At 45.6% G+C, this 27,652-nt stretch overlaps 1 protein-coding gene across 2 annotated transcripts in view; it reads left to right on the plus strand.

The window, feature by feature from the left end:
* Positions 1 to 27,652, plus strand: part of Runx1 (RUNX family transcription factor 1) — a 237,807-nt gene that overhangs the window by 166,575 nt on the left and 43,580 nt on the right. For both annotated transcript variants that reach the window (XM_074072724.1, XM_020185583.2), the window contains exon 5: positions 6,250 to 6,354. In XM_074072724.1, coding sequence (XP_073928825.1) covers positions 6,250 to 6,354 — 105 coding nt within the window. The remainder of the gene's footprint in view (positions 1 to 6,249; positions 6,355 to 27,652) is intronic.

Below are 27,652 nucleotides of genomic sequence, written 5' to 3' on the forward strand. Positions count from 1 at the left end.
GTGACTCATGGGTCCCAACCTCCACCAAGGAGAGTAATAGTCACAGAGCCACTGAGGAGCTATTGCCTATCTGCAAAGTGAGCATAGGGTGGCACAGTCACAGCAGGAGTGAGAGGGACACCCCGGGACCCTAGCTGGCATGGGAGAGAGAGCCTAGCTGGGATGTGACAGGCTGCACTTTTGCTTGGTCCCCACCTGGACATGAAGTGGTTTTGAGCCACTTGGTGTTCTTGCTTTGTGTTCCTTTCCCACCCTTGGCAACAGTGAGCCTTTTTCAGCAGCCCTGAGGTTTAGCCACTGCGCAGTGTGGGGAGGAGCAGAATGTGTGCCGGGCTGTGCAGAACTGCAAGGGGCCATCCCAGGCTTTGTTACACCGCAGTCTGCTGTCAAGAGTTCACTACCCCGGGGCCTCAGAGCCGCCTGGCCTTGGACAGCCTGTCACGTCACGGCACCAAGTGTCCAGGAACATCACCCCGTGACCTTCTTCCCGACTAAATAAAGCAGTAAGTATTTTGTCCTGGTCTTTGGATGGACAAACTGGCGTCGAGGGAGACAACACATGTTGCAGTCCTGGCTTGTTTATATAGCGGATCAGCTGGTCACAGTTGTGCCTTACAAAGACTGCCAGCTGGTGAGGCAGAAGTGAACTTGAACTTGAAGTTCAAGTTGAAGTTGAGCCTGGTTTAGCAGCTCCATCACCTGCTGAACACAGTTCCCCCACCACCCCATCCTCACCTCAGATATCCACAGCACTTCATCCCAGCCTCCTCCTCACGGGAACTCACAGCTCTGGTCTTCACAGAATCAAATTTTGTTGGATTTTTTTTTGGGGGGTGGAGGGGCAGGGGTTGTACTAGGGTTTGAACTTGGCCTTGAGCTTGCCAGGCAGGTGCTCAACACTTGCCGATATTTACTGAGAACTTGACGCCCTGATTTGACACTTATTATTTCATTTAACTGCACAACAAGGCTATACGATGCAAGACTGTGATTACTTTATGTAACAGATGATAAAGCTGGGGACCCAGTTACTTGCCTGGTGTCACAAAGCTAGCAAGTGGACAGCTGGGATTTGAACACAGGTAGGACACTTGACAGTCCACACTCCATGCACTTCCACCTCCATGGGATTTTATGCTTTCAAGCCTAAGTAAGGCAAAATGACTTTGGTCTCCCTTTGTCTCTGCCTTTTTATTCAGCCCTAGCATTGTGGCTTCTCCGCAGGGGTCCTCTTGGACCAAAACCACCCACCCACCCAGCAGGGCACACTGCTGCTGTGGCCAGGTTTGCTTGAGGTTGCTAGAAAAGGATGATCTCACAGCTTCCCTCTTCCACTAGGTCACAACACCTGTGACCTAGCACTTTGCCCCTCTCTGCACCTGGGGCCACCACCTCTTCACCTGGGGCCACCACCTCTGCACCTGGGGCCACCACCTCTGAGCAGCACCTGGGGTTATGGGTGCACTGGCCATAGCTCCTGCTGGTCTCAGGGGGCCAAGGCTAGTGACTGCTTCCTGCCAGGCTGCAGATACAAATGTGAGCTCACTGGCCCTGACAGCCCTGTCCCCCGACCCTGCACTAGGTCCTGAATTGGCGATCAGGGCTGTGTTACTTGGCCGCCCAGTCCTTCTCTGTTCACCTCTGACTCCTCACTCTTCTGGCCACGGCTTGTTGAAAAAACACTTGAGACTCTTTACTTTCCACACCCACCTACTTCAAATACCAGGCCCACAGGTCATTTAATGAGGGAATTTTGCTAATAACTCCAGTGCTCCAGGGTACAGTTCCCACGTCTGCAGGTGCTGGCCAAGCCGGGCTGTGTCTCGGCAGCCATGGGCCAGGGCAGGGGGAGGGCAGAGCACGTGGTACCCACAGTCAGACATGCCCGATGGCTAGCTGGAGCCCGTTGTCAAGGATGGTGCGAGGTCTGGCCAGAAAAACACAAAGGAAGGGGAAGGCAAGTTTTACCAGGGGGAGAATGTCATATTCACCTAGAACAAACAAACAAAAAAAGTTACCACTGTCTGTAAGATAATAAGCAGAAGGCCTTGAACTCAAAGCTGTATCCACAGCCCATTTTAAGGGAGAGGGGCCGCTGATCTCCTCTGGGTGAACTGAGTCACTGTGACACAGACGCCCCACCTGGGAGCTTTTGCTGGGTGAAAACTCCTGATGACTGCACATAAAATGATGAGTATAAAATAATAGGAATTATGATGGTGAGCAATGACAATGCAAATCCTTGCCTTGGTTGAATTCTGCCCTAAATAGGTGTGTGTGTGGCTCACAAGGAGAGAGCATATGTATCCAATGGCTAAAAGCCCAAATTCAGCCCAGGAAGAAACAGATTTTTGAACTGTCATCCAGATTCACAGGTAACTGTGAGTGCAGTTTTGAACATTAGCCTCACAGGGACACTTTTTTGGGCAGCAATGAAGCATGGGTAAAGAACCATGAGTTTGGATTGCTGGTACGGGTGACACAGAGTTTGCAGATAGAGACTGGTGACACCAGAGACAATAACGCAAAGAACAGTGAGCTTAAAGGTCAGGGATCTGGGTTCTGTTGTATGTTGGAGCTGTGTGACGTTAACAAAATTACTTAAGCCTTAGCTTTGCTACCTATTAATTAAAGGAAGTAAGATCTGTCTTTTTATTTCATGAGGTTGTTGTGAGAATCATAGGAAAAGTTTATGGGAAAGTGTTTGAAAAGTTGTAAGTTCTACACAGAACTAAAAATGCCAGTATTGTGTACACAGTGTTCTTTCATGCCATTCATTTAGGCCAGTTGTAGGAGAGCCCCTGCAGGAGCAGGGCTGTTTTGAGGGTAGAACACAGCTGCTGTGCTACCACATGAACTCATGCCATTTGTCCTGGGTGCCCCGTGTCCCCTCTATATTCACATCCACCTGGAATCTCAGAATACACTCTTATTTAGAACCAGTAAGTACACAGATGCAGTCAGGTTAACGTAGGTTCCACTGGGCTCTGAGTCCAGGACTGGGCTGGTGTCCTTAAAAGGAGAGGGGCTTTGGAACAGGGGCCACACAGTAGGCAGCCATGTGAAGACAGAGGCAGGGACTGAAGCACCGAGGCCCATAGCTACGGAAGGCTGAGGATGCAGGCAACACCAGAAGCCAGAAAGCGGCAGGACAAGCTGCCCTTGGAGCCCCCAGAGGGAAGACAGCCTCACCAGTCCCTTGATCTTGGACTGTGGCCTCTACAACTGCGAGAAGATGAATTTCCGTTGTGTTCAGTCGCCCACTTTGTGGTACTTCATTACAGCAGCTCTAAGAATAGATGGACACAGATTCCCTGAAGTTTCTGCAGGGCGGGTGCCGTCTGCAGAGAGGGAGCATGTGGCCCTGCAGGCCTGTGTGTGGCTCAGTGATGTGTCAGACAGCTTGGGGCAATGCAGGTGGCCTACAGGCCACTTCATGTCGCAGAGCGGGAAGCAGAGACCTAGGGAAGCAAAAGCATTTGTACAGGAATCCAAATCTTCTAACTCTTTGGCTAATGGAACCCACTCTCATTGTCCCAGTCTCTCCTCCCGCCCCAAATGCATGTGTATGCTGAGGCCAGCTCAGGAGAGGACCGTGTCACTGCCATTGCTGGTGTCTTCATGATATTTTTCCTCTTTCTCATCTTGTACCCCCTCTTCTTGTATCCATTTGCGCCTCTCTGTGAGGGAGGCTGCAGGTGCAGAGTACAGTCCCTTTCCTTAGGGAAGTTAGACCTAGACAGCCACCAACCTGTACAAACAACACCCTAATTAATTGCAGGTGAAGAACCATTTATGAGACCGTCTGAAATAGCCAGAAAGCAAGCTATCCTCCTAAGGAATGTCACCTAAGAAACAAGTGACCAGCTTGAAGGCAAAAAGACTCAAGCAGGTTGGCCTGGGTGGCTGGCAAACTGGCTGGGGGTACAAAAACCCCAAAGTCCCAATGCCTTGTGAGTGGGACTCTGAGGACACCGGTCAAGCTGGGGAAGGAGGAGAGACAAGTAGGCAAGTGGAGCAGAGTCTTCCTAGGGAGAAGATTCTAGAAGCCAGCTATAGGATTCTGTCACGATGACAGAGGTATAACCCTCATGAGTCCTTTTTTTTTTTTTTCGGGTGGCACTGAGGTTTGAGCTCATGGCCTCACACTTGCTAGGCAGGCGCTCTCACTGCTCAAGCCACTCCACCAGCCCTGTTTTGTGGTGGGTTTTTTCAAGATAGGGTCTCATGAACTATTTACCCGGGCTGGCCTCGAACACCAATCCTGATCTCTGCCTCCTGAGTTGCTAGGATTACAGGTGTGAGCCATGGCACCCAGTCCTCATGAGTTCTTGGTGAGAAGGGATGGTCCAGTCACTAGGCCATCCCTGGCTACTTTAGCAGTAGAGGGCCACATGGCTGCCCCAGGGCCACTGCTGCCCCAGGGCCTGGCTACCATTGCTCTTGATCTGTTCTTAAAAAGCCCTAGGCTAAGCAGCCTGTGGGCAGCTGACTCAGGCCAGCCTCCACATCACCACGCCCTCCTCGTTGGGCCCAGCCTGAGGCTCCTCTGTCCACCCCTCCACGTCATCTAGAAGCCAGGGCAGGAGACCATGTGGTATATCTGGCATATCACCTGGTGACATTTGAAGGGTGTGTAAAGATGGCAGACAGAACAGGATTCTTCTAGGAGAGGACAGCTGAGTGGGTAGAATTCAGATGCAAGGCCTCTTGCACCTCCCTGCAGAAACCCACGACCCAGAAAGCCTCCTTCCCTGGTCTGTTAGACAGATGCTGGTTATTGCACCACATGGGGCAAAGCAGGCTTCATCCGAGTGTGGCCTGATGTTGTGCTCTTTAGTGTAGACTTTACTGGATGGAATGCAAGTCCTTGAGGTTTGTTTGATGGAAGGCTTTCATGATTAGGAATTGCTGGCTTGCTGCGGCCAAAGACTATATGCTCCTCGAGGTTCTCTCCATGTCCTTTGTATTAAAGCATGCATGACGATTGAAAATATTCTGTCCTTTGTAACGTGGGGAAGGAGGAGAAGTTGACACTTAAAATGGTAAATGATTTTTGGAGCAGATAAAGGGGCAGAGGGTGAATTGTTGGTTTTCCTTTGATTTTGGTTTTCATTTCGTACTGCCTGGGTAAGAGGATACCCAGTAGTTGAAGAACTACTGCAGATATGGAAGTCAATGTCACACCTAGCAAACATTACAACCCCATGAGAGCTCCAAAAAAACAGAGAAGAGACATAGTAAACACATACACCTTTGAATACCACGTGCCAGATACTGTTTTAAAGGGTTTGCTCATATTAGATCATTTAATCTCACCCAAACTGTATAAAGCAGGAAAAGTTGCATATACCCATCATCCAGGCAAGGACCCTGAGGCACAAAGAGGTCTATGACTAGTGACTTGCCAAAGGCCAGGTAGCCAGAATTCAAACCCAGAATCCATCCTCAAAGCCACTTGGCCAAGAAGAAATATGCTTAAATTATTAAGTAAGTTGAACTCACCTTTGATAAGTATATGTAAAATATTATATATTTATGTCAATAGTATTTATTGAATCTCCCTTGCATATCCTTAAGTTTATTCAGTTGCCTTAAATTTCATTCTGACCAATTGCGTAAGTACCTCTGATAATATCTGGAATTTATAAATAATATTCACAATCAACCAACATGGCTCATTTTTCTAAGTAGAATAAATTTTCATTTATCCTCGCACATAGAAATTCTATCATTTTGGAACCTCAGAAGTACAAACAGAATTAGAAGAGAAAGATGGACATGATTTCTGCATTGTTTTTTTTTTTCCCCACTGGAATTTGAACTCAGGGCCTTATGCCTGCTACCACTTGAGCCACTCCACCTGAACACACTTTCCAATTCTTCTTCTTTGCCCTGATTTTATAAGTAACTGGAGGAGGCTGATGGGAAGTGGACTGTGAAGAGGTAGAAAGTCAATGGCTGTCAGTCTGATTCTTTGAGTCTTGATGTGGAAGAAAATAAATGGAAATGCCTGTTGGTCCTGTGTTTTTAGTAGTGATTAAACGAAAGCCACCTACCTATGTGAAGGGTCACACTTCACAATGCCATAGTGAAAGCAAAGCCAGACCCGAGGAAACCCAATAGCTGTGAGAAGCCCAGCCACCTCTCCAGTCTGAGGGTTGGACGGCCATCACTAACCACCGATTACCTGAAGGGTGATTCAGGTCATCCCCTCACTCTTTCTTGTTCTGTTTTAAATCCCAACAGGGAAGAGCTTCACTCTCACCATCACCGTCTTCACAAATCCACCACAAGTCGCCACCTACCACAGAGCCATCAAAATCACAGTGGATGGACCCCGAGAACCCCGAAGTAAGTAGGCCCCCTCGGGGCTGGTGCACTCAGAGACCCACTCGGTCTCACAATCTGTGTGTTCAACTTCTCCCCCAGGGAGATGTCAAGCCCTGCAGGGAGGAGAAACTTCACTGTCAACACCCTTGCTCTTCAAATATTATATCCATGCACTGGGATCTTCTAGAAGCATCTTCTTAGAGGTCAAAAGGAAAATAGGCTGATTCAAGTGTGTCAGACCATTTGGGGAGCTGTATGAGACTAAGGACCAGGCCCTCAAATATGTAGTGAAGTTGAACAGGATCAAAAAGAAACAACAAGTAGAAGAGCAGCCAAGCACAGGATTAGCCAAAAAAGGCCTGAGGGTCAAAGTGGACCACAGGGGTTGGTGACCATCCATGCTAGCCTTTTATTAATATGCTAAGGCTGAAGATGAAAACTATGAAAATGACCCTTTTTTTTTCCCTCTGGCTCAGCTCAAAATTTATTACCGGATTGTTTAAAATGCAGAATGGGAAGGCAAAAGAGTACTGCCTTGCCATTTGGTCCCCCCAAAAAAATAGCTTCTGTGAGAAAAGCGTTTAAAAAAGGAGTGAAGTTGTTTAGTCTGCAGGAAAGATGTCTTCCCAATGACTTAATGACCATCTTTGTGTAAACACAGGAGTAACACTCATCCAAAGCCACACTCTGGCCCAGGAGCCCAGGCTGGGATACAGTTACAGGTCTGTGGGCTGATGAGCCCTGGCCTGGCACCCATGTGCCTCCCAACTGTACCAGGCCCCCAGTGGGAATGAATGTTTCTCTTCTCAGATGTTGAAAAATGGGTCTTCCTACTGTCCCCAGAAGCTAAGATGCAGGGAGGTCAGGAGGTTAACAGAATAAGAATATTGAGACCAAAGGAGGGAAGTTCTTAAGTCTGCAGCTAGTTTCAAAGCCTCTCTGAACCTTAGTTTCACCTTCTGCAAAATGCGGAAAACAATGAGAGCTTCTTTATAAGACAGAATGAAATGACCTTGTGTGCCTGGTGCAGAGATGGAGCCCAGTCCCCAGTGGAGCTTTCCTGGCTGCTGTGCTCCAGTACCCTCCAGATAGACATAGCAGTTCCGATGGGGGCTCTAAGGTAGCCCCCTTGTGCGTGGCTCTGTAGAATGCATCTCATGATCACTGTGGTTTGTGGCCATCTTTTCTGCAGTCCTACCCACAACCTCCAGGCAACAGACCACCTGTTAGACACATTCCCCCAGCTATGTCTACTTTCCCAGGACTTCAAGTGGGTAGAGCCACAGAGCACCCCTAGGCCCACCTGGGTCAGCTCCAGGCTTGTGGTGTCAATGCATGCATCTTGCCTGCACATGCTGTGCTCTGTGACTCCCTCTGCTTCTGACCCAATTTTCCCTTTCTGCTTTTTCTCTTTAAGCCCATTGAGATATCCTGGCCCCTGGGGACCAGGACCCCTGGGGCCTGATAAACACCTCTTGATTCTTCTTTCTAAGTAGAAAACATACCAAAGTCACAGGACCACACAGTTGTGGCACAATCCAGGAACCCCTGTGAGGCTAATAAACACTAACAATGACCCTGCATTAAACATAACATAAACCCAAAAGTCCTTAGCTCTACACATAGGACCAGAGAGGAACCAGGCTCACGTGACAGCAAGATGCAGGCCTGGGGGAGACAGTGGAGAGTGGTAAGGAGGCTGGTGCCAAGCGTGGTGCTGGCTCACAGGAAGCCTCAGGCACGGGGCTGTAAAATCTCTAAGTTTAAAACTAACAGCAGCCAATTATTGAGTAGTTTAGATGCTGACTTGACTGAGGAAGAGGCTTAAGCCCAGGACCTTTTCATAAGCTATTTCCTTTATCCTCTCATGCAGAAAAATGGCGGGTTTTTGCCTCACTGCCAGCATTTCCGGTAACTTTCAAAGACCTGATCACATGGTTCCTTAAATGGTTGATACACTGGTGATTGTAGTGGGTCGCCTGTCTGAATAGTTTACACGGTCCCCACTGTTTTATAACTTATGAAACTAGTCGTTAGGAAAAGGGCCCTTGGAACAGATGGGGCGGGAGGAGGAGATTTGCTCAAAGAGGCGTACCTATTTGTATGCAGCCTTTCCTGCCAAATGGAATTTGGGGTCTAGGGAAAAATTAAATGGATGTAAGTAAGGATAAGTATGATAAAAAGAGATCTTATAGCCCCAGGTAGACAGGCTCAAGTTTCACAAGAAACTTTTAGAAAACAGCCAACTTGCAAGCAGACTCCACTTGGAGAATGTTGACTTTTCTATTGGGCTTATGAAGCAAGGGTGGGCCATCACTGTTGGTTTAGTGTTCTGTTCTCTTATCTAAGTGTCTTGATTCAAGGTGGGGACTATTCTTTAGTGGAGTTCTGCCCACTGTCACTTTCAATGCAATGGTAAGGGAGGACCCTGCACATACATCAGAGCACCCTAATGGTGTCATTCTCTGGTTTCATGAAATCAAAGATTCTGAATGCGATGAGGGACTCTGAGAGCTTTCAGGATAGTCACTTCAAAGAAACAGCCTCAGAGGAAGGAAGCAATCTGCCCAGGCTTAAAAGAAATAATTGGTGATGAAGCCCAAAAGAAAATGAGGAGTCCCTCATTGATATCTGATCGTGGGCTCTTATCCATCCATCCACCTCTTCATTGGTCTGTCTCTCCATCCATACCAGACTGTCTTGTCCATCACCTGCTATCAGCTCTCTCCTGGCCTTGGTATCCTCATGTTGAAATGAGGAGTTGGCTTACATGATTTCCCACACTGATCCCAGTTCTAAGATTGTCTAGAAAAGGCAAATGGTAGCACCTCATTATAGACATGGTGTCTTCGGCTTGAAGTGTTTGTGCAAAAGACCAGAAAGAAAGCTTACCTGACTCAACCTGCCATCCATGCAACTACGGAATGAGAATAAAAACTGTACCACAGCCTATTAAAAAAAAACTTGATGATTTCCTACCAGTCACTCTATGGTTTTCAGCAGTGACACTATAGTGAGAAGTGTGTTCCAAAGAAAATTAGAAGGGTTTTACAATTCAGATGGTTACTTGCTCTCTTAGTCTGACTGTCCTGCCGCTTAGTAAGTCAAAACTTATTCTTCCCATGTGCCATGAGAAGTTTGTACATCTCAGACCAATTCAGAAATTAGTCATTGTTGAAAAATTAAATTTATTATGGAGAAATTGCACCATCAGAAGCTATTCTGTGCCTGGGATCAATTCTTGCAAGCAGGAGTAAGAGGTTTGTCTTCAGTTAGCACATGGAGCACTTAAATAGCTTGTTAATCTACTGAGAGATAGTTTAAGCATAACAAAAATACAGCAAAAGAATTTTCACAAAAAAGGTATTTAAGAGTAGCTTTTGTATTTTCTAGCTTTTGTACTTCAATGAAAAGCTCCAACTCTCAGCCCATATGTCTATAATTGAGGTGACTATCACAATATTGAGATACCAAAGAAGATTCTCTACATATATCTCATGATATAATCCAGATGCATGTCTTGGCTCAGTGCTGTGGAGAAAGATATTTTGCTATGGGAAAGTTGAGGACAGCAAACAGTTGGGGCCTACGTTGATCTGTGGGACCATTCTGGTGGTGTGGCCATCCTGGTGGTATGACTGGGGCGGTTGTCACTGTCTGGTCAGGTATCCTTACACATGGAACATTGATAAATATTGAAATTCAAAAAGGTCACTGAAACAAATATTGGCCATTTGTGGGACTTCTGTCCTTGGGTGAAGGAATATGTCACAGTCACTGTGTTTCACTTTAGCTCTTGAGATTTGCAGTGACAGAGAGCAAGATGGAGCCAAACCTTAGAATTTTGGAGAACTTTCTAAGATGCTAGTCTTCTTAGTGATGGGTGATTTTATGGTGAGAAGAGTTAAAATAGGCATTCAGTTGCTTTTTAAAGTACTTTGGTAAGATTGTGTCACATCAATATAATTTCCTTCTACGACTTTGAAAGGAAATAGCAAACCTATTATACCTATGTACATACATAGATAGATATATGGGATATGAAATAGGTCTTTATATATGGCAAGTGCATTTCAAGTGAAGAGAAATGCATGAAAGGTACTTGCAAATCTAGGGTGATAATGGACTTAAACATACTTAAAACCAGGGCTGGGGATGTAGCCCCGTGATCGAACACTTGCTTTGCATGTGCAAGGCCCCGGATCAATCCCAGCGCCACACAAAAACACTTAAAACCCAGGTTGTCAAAAAAGTGTGGGATGAGCTCTTTCTTCAAAATGTTAATTGCAAGGGCTGGAAAGTAGCTCAGTGCTTGCCTAGCATGCATTCAGGCCCTTGGTTCGATCCCTAGCATTTAAAAAAATACTATATTTTCTCTTAATAATAAGAATATCTAATTATATAACTGCTAACGGTACATGGTGTTAATTAGTTGCCTAATGCTGTTCAAAGTGCCTCAGGCAGTATCCATCTGTAAGTCTTTGAAGGAACAGGTAAGGAAATTGAAGCAAAAAACAACTGAGAACCTTGTCCAAGGTCACCCAGCTAGTAAGCCACAACTGAACTCAGCAGTCCACACATTGGAATCCACAGACGCCCCCATCTGTTTTTAAGAACTGTGCTGTTATTTGAGCTTCACTGCATTGCGATTTCTGTATTTTTTTCATTAGGAGGGTTTATCAATACGGTTTTCCTGGAGAAAGCAGAGCCCTGTAGTTTTGCATCTGGGATTCAGCACCTTCCTCCAGGCAGGGCTGGAGTGAAGCATCCTCACCCCTGCAGTTCCTAATACCCAGACACTGCCAGCAGGTCCCATGTACCAGCAGTTGGCTGTGCATGTCACCAAGGTCTGCTTGAGGGGCAATGCACAGCATGAACCTCTCCCGCCAGTAGTGGCATACAGGACACATGATAGAAGGCCCTAAGATGACAAAAGTGACTCCAGGGTAACCGTCTGCGTCTGGTTCCCCCTTTAGCCAAGAGTTTCACAGAAGGCCTGTGCGCACAGTGTGTGGTTTTAGGATTGTCATTACCAGTCCACTGTGACATTGTTCATGGGGAATTGCTTGAAGCGTAGCTCCCAGGTAATGCAGGTAATCTTCTTATTCCCTCATCTCTTGATTTTTCAAATATGGGATTTGTGAAAGGTAGAGATTAGGAGGATCCCAAGGCCAGCCCAGGCAAAAGTTAGCAAGATTGCGTCTCAATCAATAAGTCAGCCATGGTGGTTGCATCTGTAGTCCTAGCTAATGGGAGGCATAGGTGGGAGGATTTTGAGGCCTGCTCAGGCAAAAATGTAAGAGCCTATCTCAAAAATAACCTAATGCATAAAGAGCTAGAGAGTAACTCAGGTGGTAGAACACCTGCCTAGCAAGTGTGAGACCTTGAGTTCAAACCCCAATTCCACCAAAATATAAAATAAAATAAATATCAGATTTGTATGCTAGTTCTTTCCAAATGAAATCCTGCTCCAAATGAAGAAGGAGATGGTTCTTCCTTCCCTCCTAACCAAATTAAAGTAGAAGAAAGACAGGGTGTCACAGCAGAGGAAAATGCTGTGCTTACTCATACCCCTCCTCTCCACTTTGTAAGGCATTTCCTAAGGAGGAAACTCTGGGGACCTTCACCCTGGTACTTTAATTTCTACTCTGCTAAGCTCCTTAACTACCTGAAGACTTAGCAAAGGCAGTTTTTAAAGCATTAATAATAACCGTGCTTGTTTCCAATGGACTTTTAGAATCTCTTCCTCTTTATTATTTTAGTAGTATGAAACTAGACAAGAAGAATTCTATGTGTATAAGGATTTCTCTGACCTTTGAGTTCAGGCCAGTGTCTGGAAGGGTAGCTGGGGCAAATGGGAACCTGAGAGAACCAAGGAGTACCAGTAGCCCACCCAACACCCTGGGAGTGAGGTGGGAGGGACCTATAGATTCTTGGGTAACTGCCCCAGCCCTATACAAAAGCCACTAAGATTTTTTAGGTGGTGTTTGTGTTGATTCAGAAGGAAGAAAAACAAAGTTCTTTTCAGGATGAATAAGAACCCAAAAAAATGACCAAGGTCCCTTCTCAGGCAAAAGGAAGAGAGCAAAACCATGAAAAAAAAACTGAAACCATTACTTTCGGTTTTTCTTTCCATCCAGACCATTGCAAAACCATATCGCTGTTTAGAATACCACACCAGTGAAGTTGAGGTCTAAATAATCTATTCCAGACTTTGTTAGAATTTATTATATGACATGCTAAAAGAAAAATATATTGTCTTCATGTAGGCTTCCGTTCCTTAATCTTAAAATGTGTAAAGAGATTTTTGGATCCTCAACTGTGGGTCCTGGGTTTTCACCCTGGCGCCACCAGACCTGTGGGTGTGATCTTGGGCAATTATCTTAAGTAGTTTAGTCCTCATTTTCCTCTTTGGTCGAACTAGGCAATGGGACGAGATAATCTCTAAATTAGTTCCCACTCAAAAGGGGTAACCAAATATCATCAGCAAAATAAGAGCCATGGGCTCCCCACAAACAGGGCTCCATCCAGGCCATAGCCTCAAAGCCTCCTTCCTAGGCACTGCCATCCCAACAGCCCACCAGACAAAAGCCTGTGCTCTGGGTTCTACATTGGGTCTCATTTTTTTCAGTAAATTTTTGAAAGGGCTTTGTAATTTGTTTCGAGATTCTCTGAGCTCTTGTAATTGATTTAATTTCCTGAGGGCCAATTTCTCTGTTATCAACATGTGATTGTGAACAGGAATTGAGATTTTTCAACATTTGCGTTTACTGACTTTGGGGTGTCCATCCCTGAGTAAGTGTTCAGTCAAGCCTCTGTCGAACAGGGACAGTGGCTATACTAATGTCACAGGGCGGGGTGGTTGAATGCCACAGCCTTCATGGGCCACTTATAGCCCTGTTTGGCACACAGTAAGTATTCTGAAGAAATTAGCTATTATTCATATTTACTTGGAATCCTTCTGGTAATGAAAAAAATTCTAAACAAAAGGATCTGTGAATCCTAAATTTAAAATTCATGAAGTTGCCATAATGCAACTATTTTTTGAGATTTAATTAAACATTTATAAATTTTGATTTTTTTTTTGTTTCAGTTTTCATTTTGTATTTAGAACCAGTAAATTTATTTTCTGGCATATGTATGGACCTTGAAACACTCTGGGCACAGTTCCTCAGTCTCTAAATGAGTAAAACGAACTCGCCCCCAAATGCTGCACTTTGTAACCAAGTTATGGAAAAGTCACATCCCAGGAGCACAGAAAGGTGGCACTTGAGATCTAACACTGGGGTCCTTTGCAACAGATGCATGGGACAGCTGATGAGTCTCTTCCACACTGTTCTAGAAAAGGGCATGAGTCCTGTACCCTTGACCCTTGGTATCCTTGGGATTTGTCCCAGGATCCTCTTCCTCCATACCAAAATCTCTGGATATGCCAGTCCCTTCTAGCAAATAGTGAGGTATTTGCATAGAATTTACAAACATCCGTCCATGAGGTTAGATTTCTTATACCCGATACAAGGCCAATGCATGTAAATAGTTGTACTATATCGTTTAGGGAACAGTAACAAGAAAAAAAAGTGTACATGTTCAGTGTGGACACAGTATTTTTCCCAAATATTTTCAATTAGATGTGGTTAATCCAGATTGTAGCACTCACAGATTCAGAAGGGCAGGCTGTAATAGGCCATCCCAGGGCACAGGGCTCTTCTCTCCAGGGTACCTACAATCTTCTCTAGCCACAGTCAAGCTTTGTGGTCATAGAAACATGGCAAGCCATTCCTTGAATTTCCTAAAGTGATGTGCAGCACTGGAGGCCCTTGCCTTTATGTGTGGTAGCTCCTCCTGCTGCCTGTGTACTTTCTGGCCCCAAATTGTCAGGACTGGTCTCTGTGCCTGCATCTCCCATGGGGGCAGGTGGCCCCACCTCTTGCTGACGGATTGTGGTTGACTGTCACAGCCTCATAGCACTGGATGCTAACTCGTCTGCTTCTCCACTTTCCAGTGAATTTTGAATTTTCTTCATTCCTTAGCCACTTTCTTGTTTTCATTTTGAAAAGCCTCTTTTTGAGTTTTTCCAAAGGCTTGAGTATTTTCTTGTAAGCCATTTTGCTAGGAAAGGTATTAGTAAGAAGCTGATCCACTATCACCAAAAAGAAAAAATAAAGTCCAAAAGTTTCAATTAAGAAAAAAAACCTATCCTCCATCCTGGATCTGTGTTTAAGTTTATCTAAAATAATTTGCAGGTTCCGAGTTCTCCTGTGCTTTTCCTTTGAAAACACTTGGGTAAGGAGGTTTGCTTTGGGCTATGAAGGTATTAAGTGTGGACGTTACAGAAGGGATAAATTAGGTCCAGTCTATTAGTGTGCATCACAGTTGTCTTATCAGTCACATCTCAAGACGCTGACATTGAGTTGGATGGGACAGGTCTTTTCCATAGTGTGATTTTCATCAAGTGTTGTGTGCCTGTTCTGCTGTGTCACCGAGAAAGCTCACTACAGGGAGTAGCAAATGTTCTGTAAAGTTAAAAAATTTTTTTAATCACCCCCCTAAAAAAATTCATCTGTTTGCCTTTTTCTCTTAAAGTAACACAATGGAATTAGTCCATCAACTCCCTAGACCTCTATGAAGTGAGTGAATGGCCATACATTAATTTGGTGTTTCCAGGAGTTACATACACTGAGGTTCCGTAAAAGCCCGTATTGACTGAAGCCTGCACTATTATGGAAACAGTCCAGTGTGCTTTCCTGCACTGAAACGTCAGACATTGCATATTTTATCTTCTTGCTTGATTTTGGTTTTGGTTTGTTCACCATGGCTTAATAAGTTGTCTTCTGGTCATTTGTGATAAAAAGTAAACATATGAATGAAGTCAGTTTTTCAGTACTATATAAATGTGTGGCCCTTTTTGGATTTGGTCCTGGGATCTCATTTTCACCTACCTTTGAATGGCTTTATGATATTTACAATTCATTCATTTTATTTATTTTTTTTATTTTCTAATTCATTCATTTTAAATTGCTAAGGAGAAACAGACAGAAGGACATCCTTCATGCTTACCTGACATTGCTCCTGGGGCAGAGTCTAGCATTTCAGAATAGAACCAGAGCGCTCAGGGGGCCCTGAAGACCTTCAGGGAGTGAAGGAAGAGATTAGAGCCCATTCCAGCCTGGCTTTAGGTCTGATCTCTACTGTATCCTAGCTGCATGCCTCAGTTTCTCCATCTGTAGAATGGGGTACCTATCTTGAGAGGATGAAACAGACTAAGAGGCAGGCAGGGAAGGGGGGGCTGAGGGCCCAGGCTCCACAGCTGGCTGCCTGATTCCACATTGCCTCTCCTTTGTGACCAATCGATAGCTCCAAGCTCAGCTACTCAGGTATAAAACTGGGAAGCCCATAGCCCTTTCCTGGGAATTCCTGTGCTCTGAATGGAATGATAACATGTGAGGAGCGAGCACAGCACTGGGCACAGATACGTTCTTTAAATAGCACCTGGTGTCATGAGAGCACATACCAGGGGCACAGGCAAGTCCCTTTCCCTTTTCCCCTTTCTAGAGGAATCAGATGGAATCCTGCCCAAGTGGGGGCCAAATCTTTGCCATTGCCAAGTCATTAAAAAAAAAACAGAAAAGAAAAAAGTCCTGGCAAATTGGGCCCTGAGGATACAGTACAATAAGGGCTTTTTTCTCTTTCTACTCTACCTATTAGTTTCTCCAATACTGAAGCACTGGCCTGGCTTTAGCAAATTCATTCCTCACTGAAGAACAGGCATATTTATTATATTGTCCTACAAGAAGCGGTCTGTTTCCAAACAACTAAAGGTTTTATCAAATAGTTCCATTTCCTAGCTGAACATGACGCACCAGTGCTGGCGTGTGACCTGCCAAGGCTCCTAGCATCTAGAAACATCCGCTGGGCCATCCATTAGGTAGGAATAGTGATATGAACTTCATCCATCGTGTAGATGTATACAACTGAGATTGTATACATCAACGTATGGTTTAAACGGTCTTTCAACCAGATCAAAGAAATACAATCAATGTTAATTAGATAACTGAAAAATAATAATAGAAAAATCTATTATTGTTTTGCATGTATGAAACCAAAATCTTAAGGATCTTAAATAAAAAAAAGATTATTTTCTTTTTCGTTGTTGTTTGGCAATACTGGGGTTTGAACTCAGGTAGGCAGGTGTTTTACCACTTGAGCCCAGTGATTGCATTCTTGAAGATAAGATTCATCTCACCTTGTCTTTCAAGACTGGTGAGAAGAAAATTGTAGAGAAAAAATAGAGATATTTAAATCAGCCACCACTGTGAATCTATACTTGTGGAAAGTTTACCTTTTACCATTAGAATGTCTTACTATTTCCTTGGCCTGGATGCAACCTTAACAAACAGTTAAGAGTTGAGTTTTATTTGATTATATTTTCCTTTTCAAAAACTAAGTACATAGCCAGGTATGATGGAACACACCTGTAATTCTAGCATTCAAGAGACTGAGGCAGGAGGCTCACCAGTTGAGGGCCAGCCTGGGCTACACAGCAAAACTCTGTCTCCAAAAGAAAAAGAAAAGGAAATAAACAAACAAAAAAACCCCAATACAGTTTTTCTTCTACAACTCTTATTATTCCACATTCTTTCATTGAAACATTCACTTAGCCAACCACAGGAACGGTAGCAAACCACAAAAGATAACACCGCAACTTGCCCAGTCCTTATCCGTTACCCTCCCACGCCCACCTTGTGGCTCTTTACGTATACATGGTGCTCCCTGGAGATTTCTGGATTCAATTTCAGGGAGGTGAAATCTACACCCTCGAGCCCCAGAGCCAGTTTCAAAAACTGCAGCTGTCTGAAGAAGAGAACTTCAAGACCAGAGGCTGGCTGGCTGTCCTGCCCACTGGCTGTCCTGCTCACTTGCTGTCATACATAGAGCACTGGCCAGGGGAGGGATCAGGAAATGAATCCTTTCTGTCCCGTGAATGATCCCTCCTGTCTCAGAAGAAGTAGGGTAGCTGAGTGCTGGGAGAAAGAACTAGAAAGTATGGAAATTTGAGGCTTGAGGTTTGGGTTGTTATGGAGCTGCTCTGTGGAACTCAAAGAAACCCTGAGCCCTGGGGCAAGGGAGCAGCCACCTGAGCTGCAGGGGTCCTGGAGGACCTCACTTTGCTCACCTATAGAACCAGAGGGAGGGGGTGCAGTGATTTCTAAGGTCCTTATTGGCTTCTAAAAGTGGGTTCAACGTCTGTAGGAGCAATTGTACCATATTCTGACCTCCAGTGTGGTTAGTAGGCAAACCTGCGAGAGGGAGATGACCACTGGGAAGGAGGGGGTGTGATGGGGATGGGGGGACTCACATCCACCTGTATCCCAGGTCGGGGAGAAAGGCAGAATAAGGCCCCTCGCACAGTGACATGCTGTAAGTAGGGGAAACCATCCTAACTAGATTTCCCATGACTGGCAACATTAAAAAAAAAAAAATCCTTAAACCCACAAAGTGTTCAATTGTCCAAGCCTCAACATGGCCAACTGCCCAAAGCTGGCCGGTCAGAGACCTTGGTGTTAATTCCACGGCCAACTAAAAAAAAAGATGGCGTGAGCTGTGTTGACTTCATTGTTAGAGTGTTTCTGAGCGAGGCTGCCTCCCTCCTTCGCCTCCTCACAGTATTATGGGCTGTTCTTCATTACCTGCCCTACCTATCTTCACAATCTAGCCGCAAACAGCTTTGGTTGACCACACCACTTCCCTATTGAAAGTTAATACCGTTTGACTCATTCTGTGCTGCTGACCTGAAGCCAAAGAAAACAAGCTAGAGAATAACCGACTTGTATGGAGTTTGGAAAGTGCTCAGCGGCCCTGCTTTCAAAATCCTATACAGTAGCTTTACTATTTCTCTCAGCTGCAGCTGCAAAGAAAATGAAGGAAGCAGAAGTAGCTAAGAAAAAAAAAAAAAGTGTTGGGGGTGGGGTAGAGGCCAGGAAGGGAGTGGGGTGGGGCTCCCCTCAGGCTGGGAAAAGACACAGCACAACACATGGAGTTTCTGCAGCTTTCATACCGAGCTGAGGTTTTGTGATGACACACCAGAGTATTGACACAGAGAGGGACTGTTGAGGGGGTGAAAAGGAGAAAAGAGTTCAAAACATTCATCAAAAAGTCTTCCCTATTGCCAGGGTCTACTCCCGCCAGGCCAGCCTTCCATAGGCAGAGTTCCAAGGTGACAATGGGCCCGAAGCACAGAGTCTGCCACTGTCAAATCTGGAAAGGATTTAGGTCAGAGAATGGGGTATTGCTAAGCTGCCCCTTTATCACCTTCATTTTGTAACCGACTCAGATGTGGCCTACAGGGGAAAATGGGGGCACTTGTGTCTTGTTAGAAACTGTACTCTCCCTGCCAACATCACCTGGCAGAAAGTGGGACCAGTATTTTCCGTGCTGCGTGCTGTGGCTCTCTGGAAGTCCAATGTCATTTGCCCTTTCCTAGCTGGTGGCTGCTTCCCCTCCCCCATTGACAACAGTGTGTGCAAGACCTCAATGAAAATGCCACCCCAGTCAACCTGAAAGAAAGCCATTCCTCTGCATGTGTGAGGTTATGAGAATGGTCCAGAAAAACAGCTCATAACGGTTTGTTGGCTGGCATTCTTAATGACGAGCACTGAGGCTCCTGTCATTTTTCCAAGGCCAGCCCCTAGGTCCACTCTCCCTTGAGGCCAGCCTAGAACCCCACTTGGTGTTTATGACATGAGAGAAGGGCAGTGATCAAGTACCCTCCCTGTCCGCAGGGAAGCCCCTGGGACTGGTGACAGAGCTTGGACACACAGGAAGGGATTTCCTTGCCCCTTTCTACGAGTGTAGTGGAATAGAATCAGTCTGGCCCAGCAGAAGGGCAGCCATCATTCACGCATAATTCATCACTCCAGAACTTACTGTCTCACCCTCAGCCTTAAAGGGCCTCAGTTTACCTGGTCCCATGGAAACATGCCCAGCACAATTTTCAGTTATGCATGCTGTCTGCTGGTCCAGGAGGAGGACGACTCCAGGAACAGGAGGGGCCTAGGTAGAGTACCCCATGCCTAGGCTATTCTGGTATGGTGATGTGGTAGCATTAGTGGCCCCTGGTATATTTTCTCCTTCCCCCACCCCACTACCCGCCCCCCCCCCCAGGCCTGCCTAGCCTGGGACTTGCCCAGCCCTGGTGAAGACCTGAACTCCAAAGCCAGGTCAGAAGCCCCAGGCTTATTTCCTAAGTCCTGCTCACCTCTGCCCCACCCCTGCCCTGTGGCCCAGACTCACCCTCTGCCACCTTCCCCAGTCTGTCTCTGGCAGGGCTGCTCTGATCCACAGTCCAGATTTCTGGCAGTTAGCGCTCAGTGGCTTTTTAATTACACTCTAAGGAGGGGTCCTGACACAATGCCTTAAGGAGGGAAGGTTGATATGCTTGTGATTACAGGCTGATGGAAGAATCTTGCACCATGAGCTCCCTATGCCCTTCCCAGGAGGCCACCTCCACCCCCACACAAGCCACCTCTGGTCACGGGGCGGCTCTCTGTCCTAAGCTACAATTATATCCTTAGTCACCAGACAGCAGGGGTAACCGAAGGTGACCAATGACTGCCAAGCTGACCCCTCTACTTTTGGGAAGGCCAGGTCTCTGGGAGCCACCAGGAACAGGCAGCAAACTCACTGCCTGTCACTCTGAGCCTGTAGCTCTGGGAACCAACCAAGTGTTGGTTCCATTCTTGCCCCCTGAGTCTTGGGGACACAATTCGGGTAGGGGGAGAGGAGACAGGCCCTGTGCATCCTGAACCTGAAGCTATTACTTGTTGGTCTTGCTTTGGCCTCAGCCAGCTCTACCTCCCACTTTTTCATCGTTTCCTGCACCTGGCTTTTTATTTTGGCTCCAGTGGCTACATCTCAGTTTCTGTCCTGAGTAACGATCTAGGGAGACTTCATGTGTGTCCGTTATGTGTGTGTCCCATGTGCACGTGTGTAACTGTGGTAGGAGAGGTGACGTGCAATGTTTGTATGCATTGATAGGGTACTCACTACGGAGAGTTAGGTGACATCACAGCGGCTCTTGGCTTATGTCAGGGTGTCACACTCAACACCACACAGGGCCTTGTAGTCATCTGTTTTTATTTTTCAGTATGATGAAAACGAATTTATCATCTAAGGTGACAATTCTCCACGAAACTCCATCTGCTCAGTTAAATATTTTGCCTCAACAAGTGGTTTGTGACAGCTCTGCTGCAGCTGAAAACTTTAGTTCCAGGTTCCTTTGCCCCACATGAATTCTGCCTTCCTCTGGTCCAGGGGAGGTCGATGGTCAGCGCCAAACATGAAGGGCCTGAGCAGTCATTCTTTTGATCGGTAGGTTGTTCAGTCAGTATGTAGTGAGCCTACTGTGTGCCAGGTGTTCTTAGGCACTAGGGATACAGGCCAGGAGGAAAAGGAACAAAATGTCTGTCTCCATAGACCTTATGCTCCAGTGGGCACGGACACACCATCAGTGATTCTACCAAGTGCTGTGGAGGAAGCCAAAGTGGCCAGGTACAGGAGAGTTAGCAGTTTAGAATGGGGCGTCCAGGACTTGCTCAAGGAAAAGATGACGTGTGAGCACCAACTTGGAGGAGGCAATCAGGTCCCCAGGTATCTGAAGGAAGAATGTTCTAGGCAGAGGAAGCATGTGCAAAGGTCCTAAGGTCCTGAGGCCAGGCAGGAAAACTGGAAAAGAGCCCAGGGTGGCTAGAGCCTAGTGGAGACATCGCATTAGCTGCCTTATGGTTACAAGTAGAGACATGTACCTTATAAAGCAGGCTTAGCTATATGCCAGACCGATCTCCAAGACAGGAGGGACCCTAACCTCTCCTAGGGTAGAGGGGGCACTACAGAACCATGGTTTGGGAGGACCCAGTACAGGGAAGCACAAAGGACTCAGTGGTCCCTCATTTGCCTGTCACCAACTGTGGGAAACCAAAAGCTCCTCCCAGCTCAAAGCACCACCATCCCTGGTGATTCTCCTGGGGAAAGGCATTGTGTCTCCAGGATCCCGAGTAAATAGAAAATGTTCATGTCACCTAAGTAAGAGGTGGCATCCTGGACAACTTCTCCCCTCCAGTTCAGAGAGACTCATCCTCCTCTAGGAAGTGGGGGATGGACCTGGAAAGGAGAGCAGAAGCCCTGCACAGGAAGAGTGGGTGAGGGAGGTGATGGTTCTTAAACTAGACCTCACAATCCTCCTACCACTGAAGGAGGTGCAGGTGTCAGGCCCAGCAGTGTCATCTGCAGCCCATAGGTGCAGCAGGGGATTGTGGGCTTGGGTTCCAGTTCAGTTTCAGCGCAGTACCTGTCTTTCTTCCCACCTGCAACCTTGACAACTTCCTAGTGGGTTTTCAGGTGCCTTTAGCGTCCCTCTCCCTCTGCACTCAGCCTCAGGATGATACAGGGGAAGAAAACAAAGCAGAACAGATACCCCAGTCAGTAGGGCAACAGGGCAGGCTCCATAAAGGCTGGAGAAGAGACAAGGGTGTCCATGACAAGTGATGCCCTTGTACACGAATGACAGCCTGTCCACAAGGCCACTGATGAGCTGGCAGGATGCAGAGGGAAAGTGAATGCATGGGTCACCTTGTGTACAGCTGCTGGCCACCAGGATGCTCCAGGTAGGATCCCAGACCGGAAGACTTGGTAGGAATCAAGGTTGAGCTCTGAAGACCTTCTTGACAGTCAGACTTGGGACAGGCTTCCAAACCAGGTATCTGCCTGAAAGAAACATAAAGAAAACCTTGAGAGTCAGAGCATCTTATTAAGTTGTTCGAGAAAAATTGCGCTTAGAGTCATCCAACAAGCACTGGTTGAGTAGATAATCACAGCAGACATAATTGCTATGGATGCTTTTAGGGCCCCTTGGAGTAATCCGTCTTAGTCCTTTAATTCCAGGCTTGCAGATAAGGAGGCTGAGCGATGAAGAGACTTGCTCTTGTCCACAGTGAAGTTGGGAGGAAATGCAGATTTAGAATGGGGAATGCTGAAGGCCAGACTGGCAGTGACGTCTCCTGGAGCCATGCAGGTTCTCTGGAGGAGAGAAGGATTAAGACGCTTGCCTTAACATTCTGATCCTCAGGGGCGCGCTGAGGTCTTACCTGCTGCTTTTCTAGAGAGGAATAATAGCTCCCATGTGACCCTCTCCTGCCACTCCCCACAGTCCTCTCTCAGATGGCAGGGCAGAAGATACTTCCTACTTGAGAATTTAGTTGAGATTCTGATATAGTGGGAGACAGACAGCTGAACACCACCTATCTGCAGGGCAGAGTTGGGGCATTTTCAACTGCTCTATATATCAGAGTTTTGAAAATAAACAAAAGGAGCTGGGTATGGTAATGCAGACCTGTAATTCCAGCTACTGGGGAGGCAGAGGTGGGAGCATCACAAATTCAAATCTAGACCCAGCAAAGTTAGGGAGACCCTTTCTGAAAAACAAAATACAAAAGGACTGGGAGTATGGTTCAATTGGTAGAGCACTTGTCTAGGTGACCCTGGGTTCAATCTCCAATACCACAAAACTAGATAAACAAACTAACAAAAGAAACACCCATTAGTTATCACCAAAATGAAGCCACCATTCAATGACCTTGAATGCTCAGTCTTAACACAACTGGGATACAGAGCCAGCCATCTCTATCCATGGATTTTACACCTGCCAATTCATTCAACCATGGATGGGAAAATATTTTATTTTTTTGTGAGACCGGAGTTTGAACACAGAACTTCTCACTTGCAAAGCAGGTGCTCTACCACCTGGAGATGGGGGTCTTGTGAACTATTTGTGGGGGCTGGCCTGGAACTGTGATCCTCCTAATTTCAACCTCCCAAGTAGCTAGGATTACAGGCATGAGCCACTGGCACATGGTGGAAATATTTTTTAAATATTTTTTTAAATTGATCTGTGTTGAACACATGCAGAGTTGTTTTCTTATTATTTCCCTAATAATACAGAATAGCAGCTACTGCTTATCACTGACATTGTACTAGGTATCATAAGTAATCCAGAGAGGATTTAAAGTACACAGGAGGGTGTCCCTAGGTTATGGTACAAATACTAGGCCATTTATACAAGGGACTTGAACATTTGCAGATTTTGGTACCTGCAGGGGTCCTGCAACCAGCCTCTTAGAGATACAGGGAGAAATCTGTGCTTGGTAATTTGCACAGCAAATTAGAAGCAGGTCTGAGAAGGGATGTCATTGTGCTCTTTGGAAGCTCACATGCCAGTTGGAGGCACACGAGCTCACACACACTCCAGGTGTGCTCTGGTGCCAGCAGCATCGGCAGACAGTACCTGGAATCTTACTTGAAATCCAAATTACCCCAGGCCCAGCAAGCTGGAACTTCTGGGTAATGATAATGACTGCTTCAGGTGTTCACTGAGGGTTCCAGTGCAGCTCTGGCTCCCCTAATTCTTTGCTCAAAACCAAGAATAGAATTAGAAGTGTAAAGGCAGAGAGCACAAAAGTTGAAGTGGTCCATCGCCCTGTGAGCTAAAATGAGGTGACCTTGTGTGCCATTCATCTCATTTCACTTTGGCTTCACAGAAACTTCTATTTCCAGGTATACTGAATGTGAGTGTGTATTGGGGGTGTTCAGGGACTGAGTGTGTGTTTACAACTCTGCTCTTCCTCCAACTGGCTGTGTGAGATTGGTTCAGTGACATAACCTCTCTGAGCCTCACTTCTCACATATCACTTTAGAAACATGGCTGATTTCTCTGGCCCATGTCCAGTTCTGAATTACAATCACCTTGTGCTGTTCTCTTAGCCAAATCCATGGGAAGAAACTGACGTGGGGGAAATGAGGCTACCTATAATTTACACAGCATCGGACAGTACACAAACATGCACATGTAATATGCACCAGGATATAAATTAACACACGTTATATAGCATAATATATTTTATGTGAAATTACATATCACTTGTATAATGTCGGACGGTGTTTCCCATTAATTAGCCAGCAGCAAACCTGCAGGTTTGCCATTCCTTAGGCTTGTTTCCCTACGTGCAGGAAAGTTCAGGAATGAACCACATTCGCAGTCAGTACTGTCACCTTAAAATCCTGGTGACCCTGGAATCTAAATACTACACTGTCTTACAGACGAAGCAAGGTATCTTCCACACACTTAGCTATTAGGCTGTGGTACAAGAAAAACAAGCTCTCTTCTACACATGTCAGCTTCTTTTCCATAGTTATAAAACTGGAGCAAATCAAAGAAAGAAAAAAATTCTGAGTTTTTTATCTAAATACCTGTGTATGGTATCAGGTTAACTGGCAGACATCTTTTGAAATGCAGGTAGTTATTCTTTTAAAGTTCAAAGTATAAAATTCACAATTTTATACACATAATCACACAGAGATGTACAGTTTTGGGGAGTTGGCATGGATTTTTTTTTCCCCAACTGTTCATCACAACAGTGCTTTGCTTCCTAATTTTTCTGCAAGAAAGCTATCAAGAACACTAGTAACCCGTATCAGAAACATGAACTAACATGCCAGGACATTCCTTTTTCTCTCTAGCGAAGCATTTCCAAAAAAAAAAAAAAGTCAGTTTTGTCTTGTCTAGATGTTTTCTTTGATAGAAGATCATGTATTGTATTACTTATGGCCATAGATCCCATTGATGTTTTGAAAAGGGTGGCTCAGTTATCAATGAGGCCTGCCTGCTTACTCAATATAGTTTTTAGAAGAGAAAGTGAAAGTGGATCTCATCATCCATTGTAAAATATTGTGACATTTAGGGGCACCTTCACTGGCAGCCATCCTGGGAAAGTACAGGATGGAACAAAACAATGAAACAAAATGTTGCAAATAACATTCATTTGTTTTAATTATACGTTTTCCTTTTCCTTTTTCGGGTTTTCTATAACTCCTCATATCTAATACAATTCCAGTCAAACACTTTTTTCCAAAAATGTAAAAAAGAAAAGAGACTTTAGGATCCTTTCCAACTCTGTTTAAAATGCAGCAAGATGACCCAGGATGCAATCCTGAGGTAGCTACTATTTCAAGCACCACCCTAAAAACATTCATGATTGACTCAACACACTCTGAAGTCCAGGCCACCAATGTACCTGCGTTTGGGGCAGTGTAATTCTCCCAGTGGGTTGATCTAGTGTTAAATTCAGTAAGAAAAAAGAAAAGTGAATTTCATAGTGGACACTTTCAGTACTCCTCTATTTAAAATTCAGAGGGCAAATTGATATTTTAATATCAATAACACAGGATACAGGAAACTGAAGACATAAAACATTTCACTTTCTTCCGCCTGAAAGTTTGTATCGGAAGCTCCTATATTTCATGGAAAATGTTGCTTTTTGGCACATGAAGCCTGGTGGTTTCAGAGAAGAAGAATTAGGTGTTCCTGGGCTCCAGTGTGTAAATGCATCTGGACCACACCTTGAACGTGGTGATGGCTTTTCATCTCCCACATGCCCTGGGGTTGCAACTCTGAAGTCTGTTGTAAGCACAAGGGTCAAGTTCCCTCCCAAGCAGGGCCGCTCCTACTTATCCCAGAAAACACGTGGGAGAGGGTGGGATGAACAATTCCCTGATGCTCAGGCATTAAACTCTCAGGGCTTAGGAGATAGCTTAGAGTGAAGAATTATTTTCTCTGAGTTATGCCCAAACATTCCTGCTAAAGCAGACAGTCATCAGTTAATCTCTGTAAATGACTACAATTTTGGCAGGTGTCAGCTGGTACAGAAATGGCTCCCATTTAAAAAAAAAAAAAAAACTTTTTTAAGCACAGGGCAATAAGGGGAGACTCGTAACGGTAACAGTTTCACGTTGTGTCTGGCCACACAGTGGCTTGCCTGAAATGACTAATTCCTGTGTGGGTTCTCAGTGGCAATGTCTCAAAGTTTGCTCAGGTAAATACACAGATACCTGTCTTCAAAGGCTGGCCGAAGACGCCACCACACCCGATATCAGGTAGCACAATGATCCTGTACCCACCATTCCCCTGGTTGCCCACTGTCCTTCACACAGTGTTCTTCAAAAATGCCACTGGGTGCCCAGGGAATGTGAGATTGAAATGCACACAACTTGCTGGAAACCCTTGCTGGACGGCATTCTTTCTTAGGCCATAGAACTCTCTAGAATCACGCTCCTGCCATTTTCTTTCTTTGATTCCTAATGTGCATCTAAGTGATGCATTTAAAGGGCTGGATTATGTTTTTAAATGGTTTTTGTATTGGAATTGTGTTTTTTTCCGCAAGGAAATGTCAGGTTTTTTTTAGTGTGATCAGGAAGTAGGGCTCTCACAAAGGGGAGAATCAAGGAAGTCTCTGCACAGGGATGAGTTACACCATGATTGACTAAAATGTTTCTAAAATGTTCTAGAAAAAGACGTTTTTTGTCCTTCTGAAGGAAAGAGTTGACGAGTGTTGCTGGGGACCTGGTCCCTTTTGTCCACAGAGCTAGTGTTTAAAATACCCAGCCCATAAGAGGCTTCTCACATGTGTACTGGCCAGGCCTGCCTGACTCAGGGTGTTTGCGTTCGAGTCGAGTGTTGTGGGCTGGAGAGCTGAATCAGAGTTCAGATTTGCCTTGGTGACACATGAAAAGAGGGAGCGTTGCATTTGAACTACACAAATATTATGCTTAAGTATTTTTCCTCCTTTTGGAGCCAAACAGGTCTTGTTAATGATAAAATCAGTGCAATATAGTGGGCCTTTTTTCTGGTCTGGAATATGAGACCATGTCAACAGTGCCAAGGGGCCCTGTAGCAGGAAGAAACGGCAAGCTACGGAGATTTGGAATCATAACACAAGCGATACAATTTAATTTTATAATTGTAGCAACTGGGAGCTAGGAAAAAAAATGTTCTGTTCCCAGCCCAACTCCTGTCCTGGCCTAGGGGCAGTGGAGTTGAGGGTCCTTTTTCTAACTTAGGATCAGATTAGGGCAGGAGAAGAGGTACTTTCTGGGTGCAGCTAGCCAGCTGCTTCTCTAGTCTTGTTTTAAAACCACTTGACAATTGGAGATTTTTGTGAATCAGTCAAAAACTCCATTCCACCAAGCTTCAAGGCTGAGGAGAGGGGCAGCCCAATTTACAAGAGGAATGGATCACCAGGCCAACTGTGGCTGCACCCCTAAACGGTACCCTTGCTCTGCCTTTTAAGTTTAGTAATGTTATGCTGAAGGATTAAGAGGGAAAATTGGGGCCCTTCCTCCTGGCCTATCCTACGTGAATACCTCTGTTTCCTGCTTCCTGGTGACAGTGACATCAGCCATCCATAGAGACACGGAGAAGCCCACCTTCCTACCT

The sequence above is a fragment of the Castor canadensis genome, chromosome 5 (genome assembly GCF_047511655.1).
Source record: "Castor canadensis chromosome 5, mCasCan1.hap1v2, whole genome shotgun sequence".
NCBI classification, from domain to species: domain Eukaryota; kingdom Metazoa; phylum Chordata; class Mammalia; order Rodentia; family Castoridae; genus Castor; species Castor canadensis.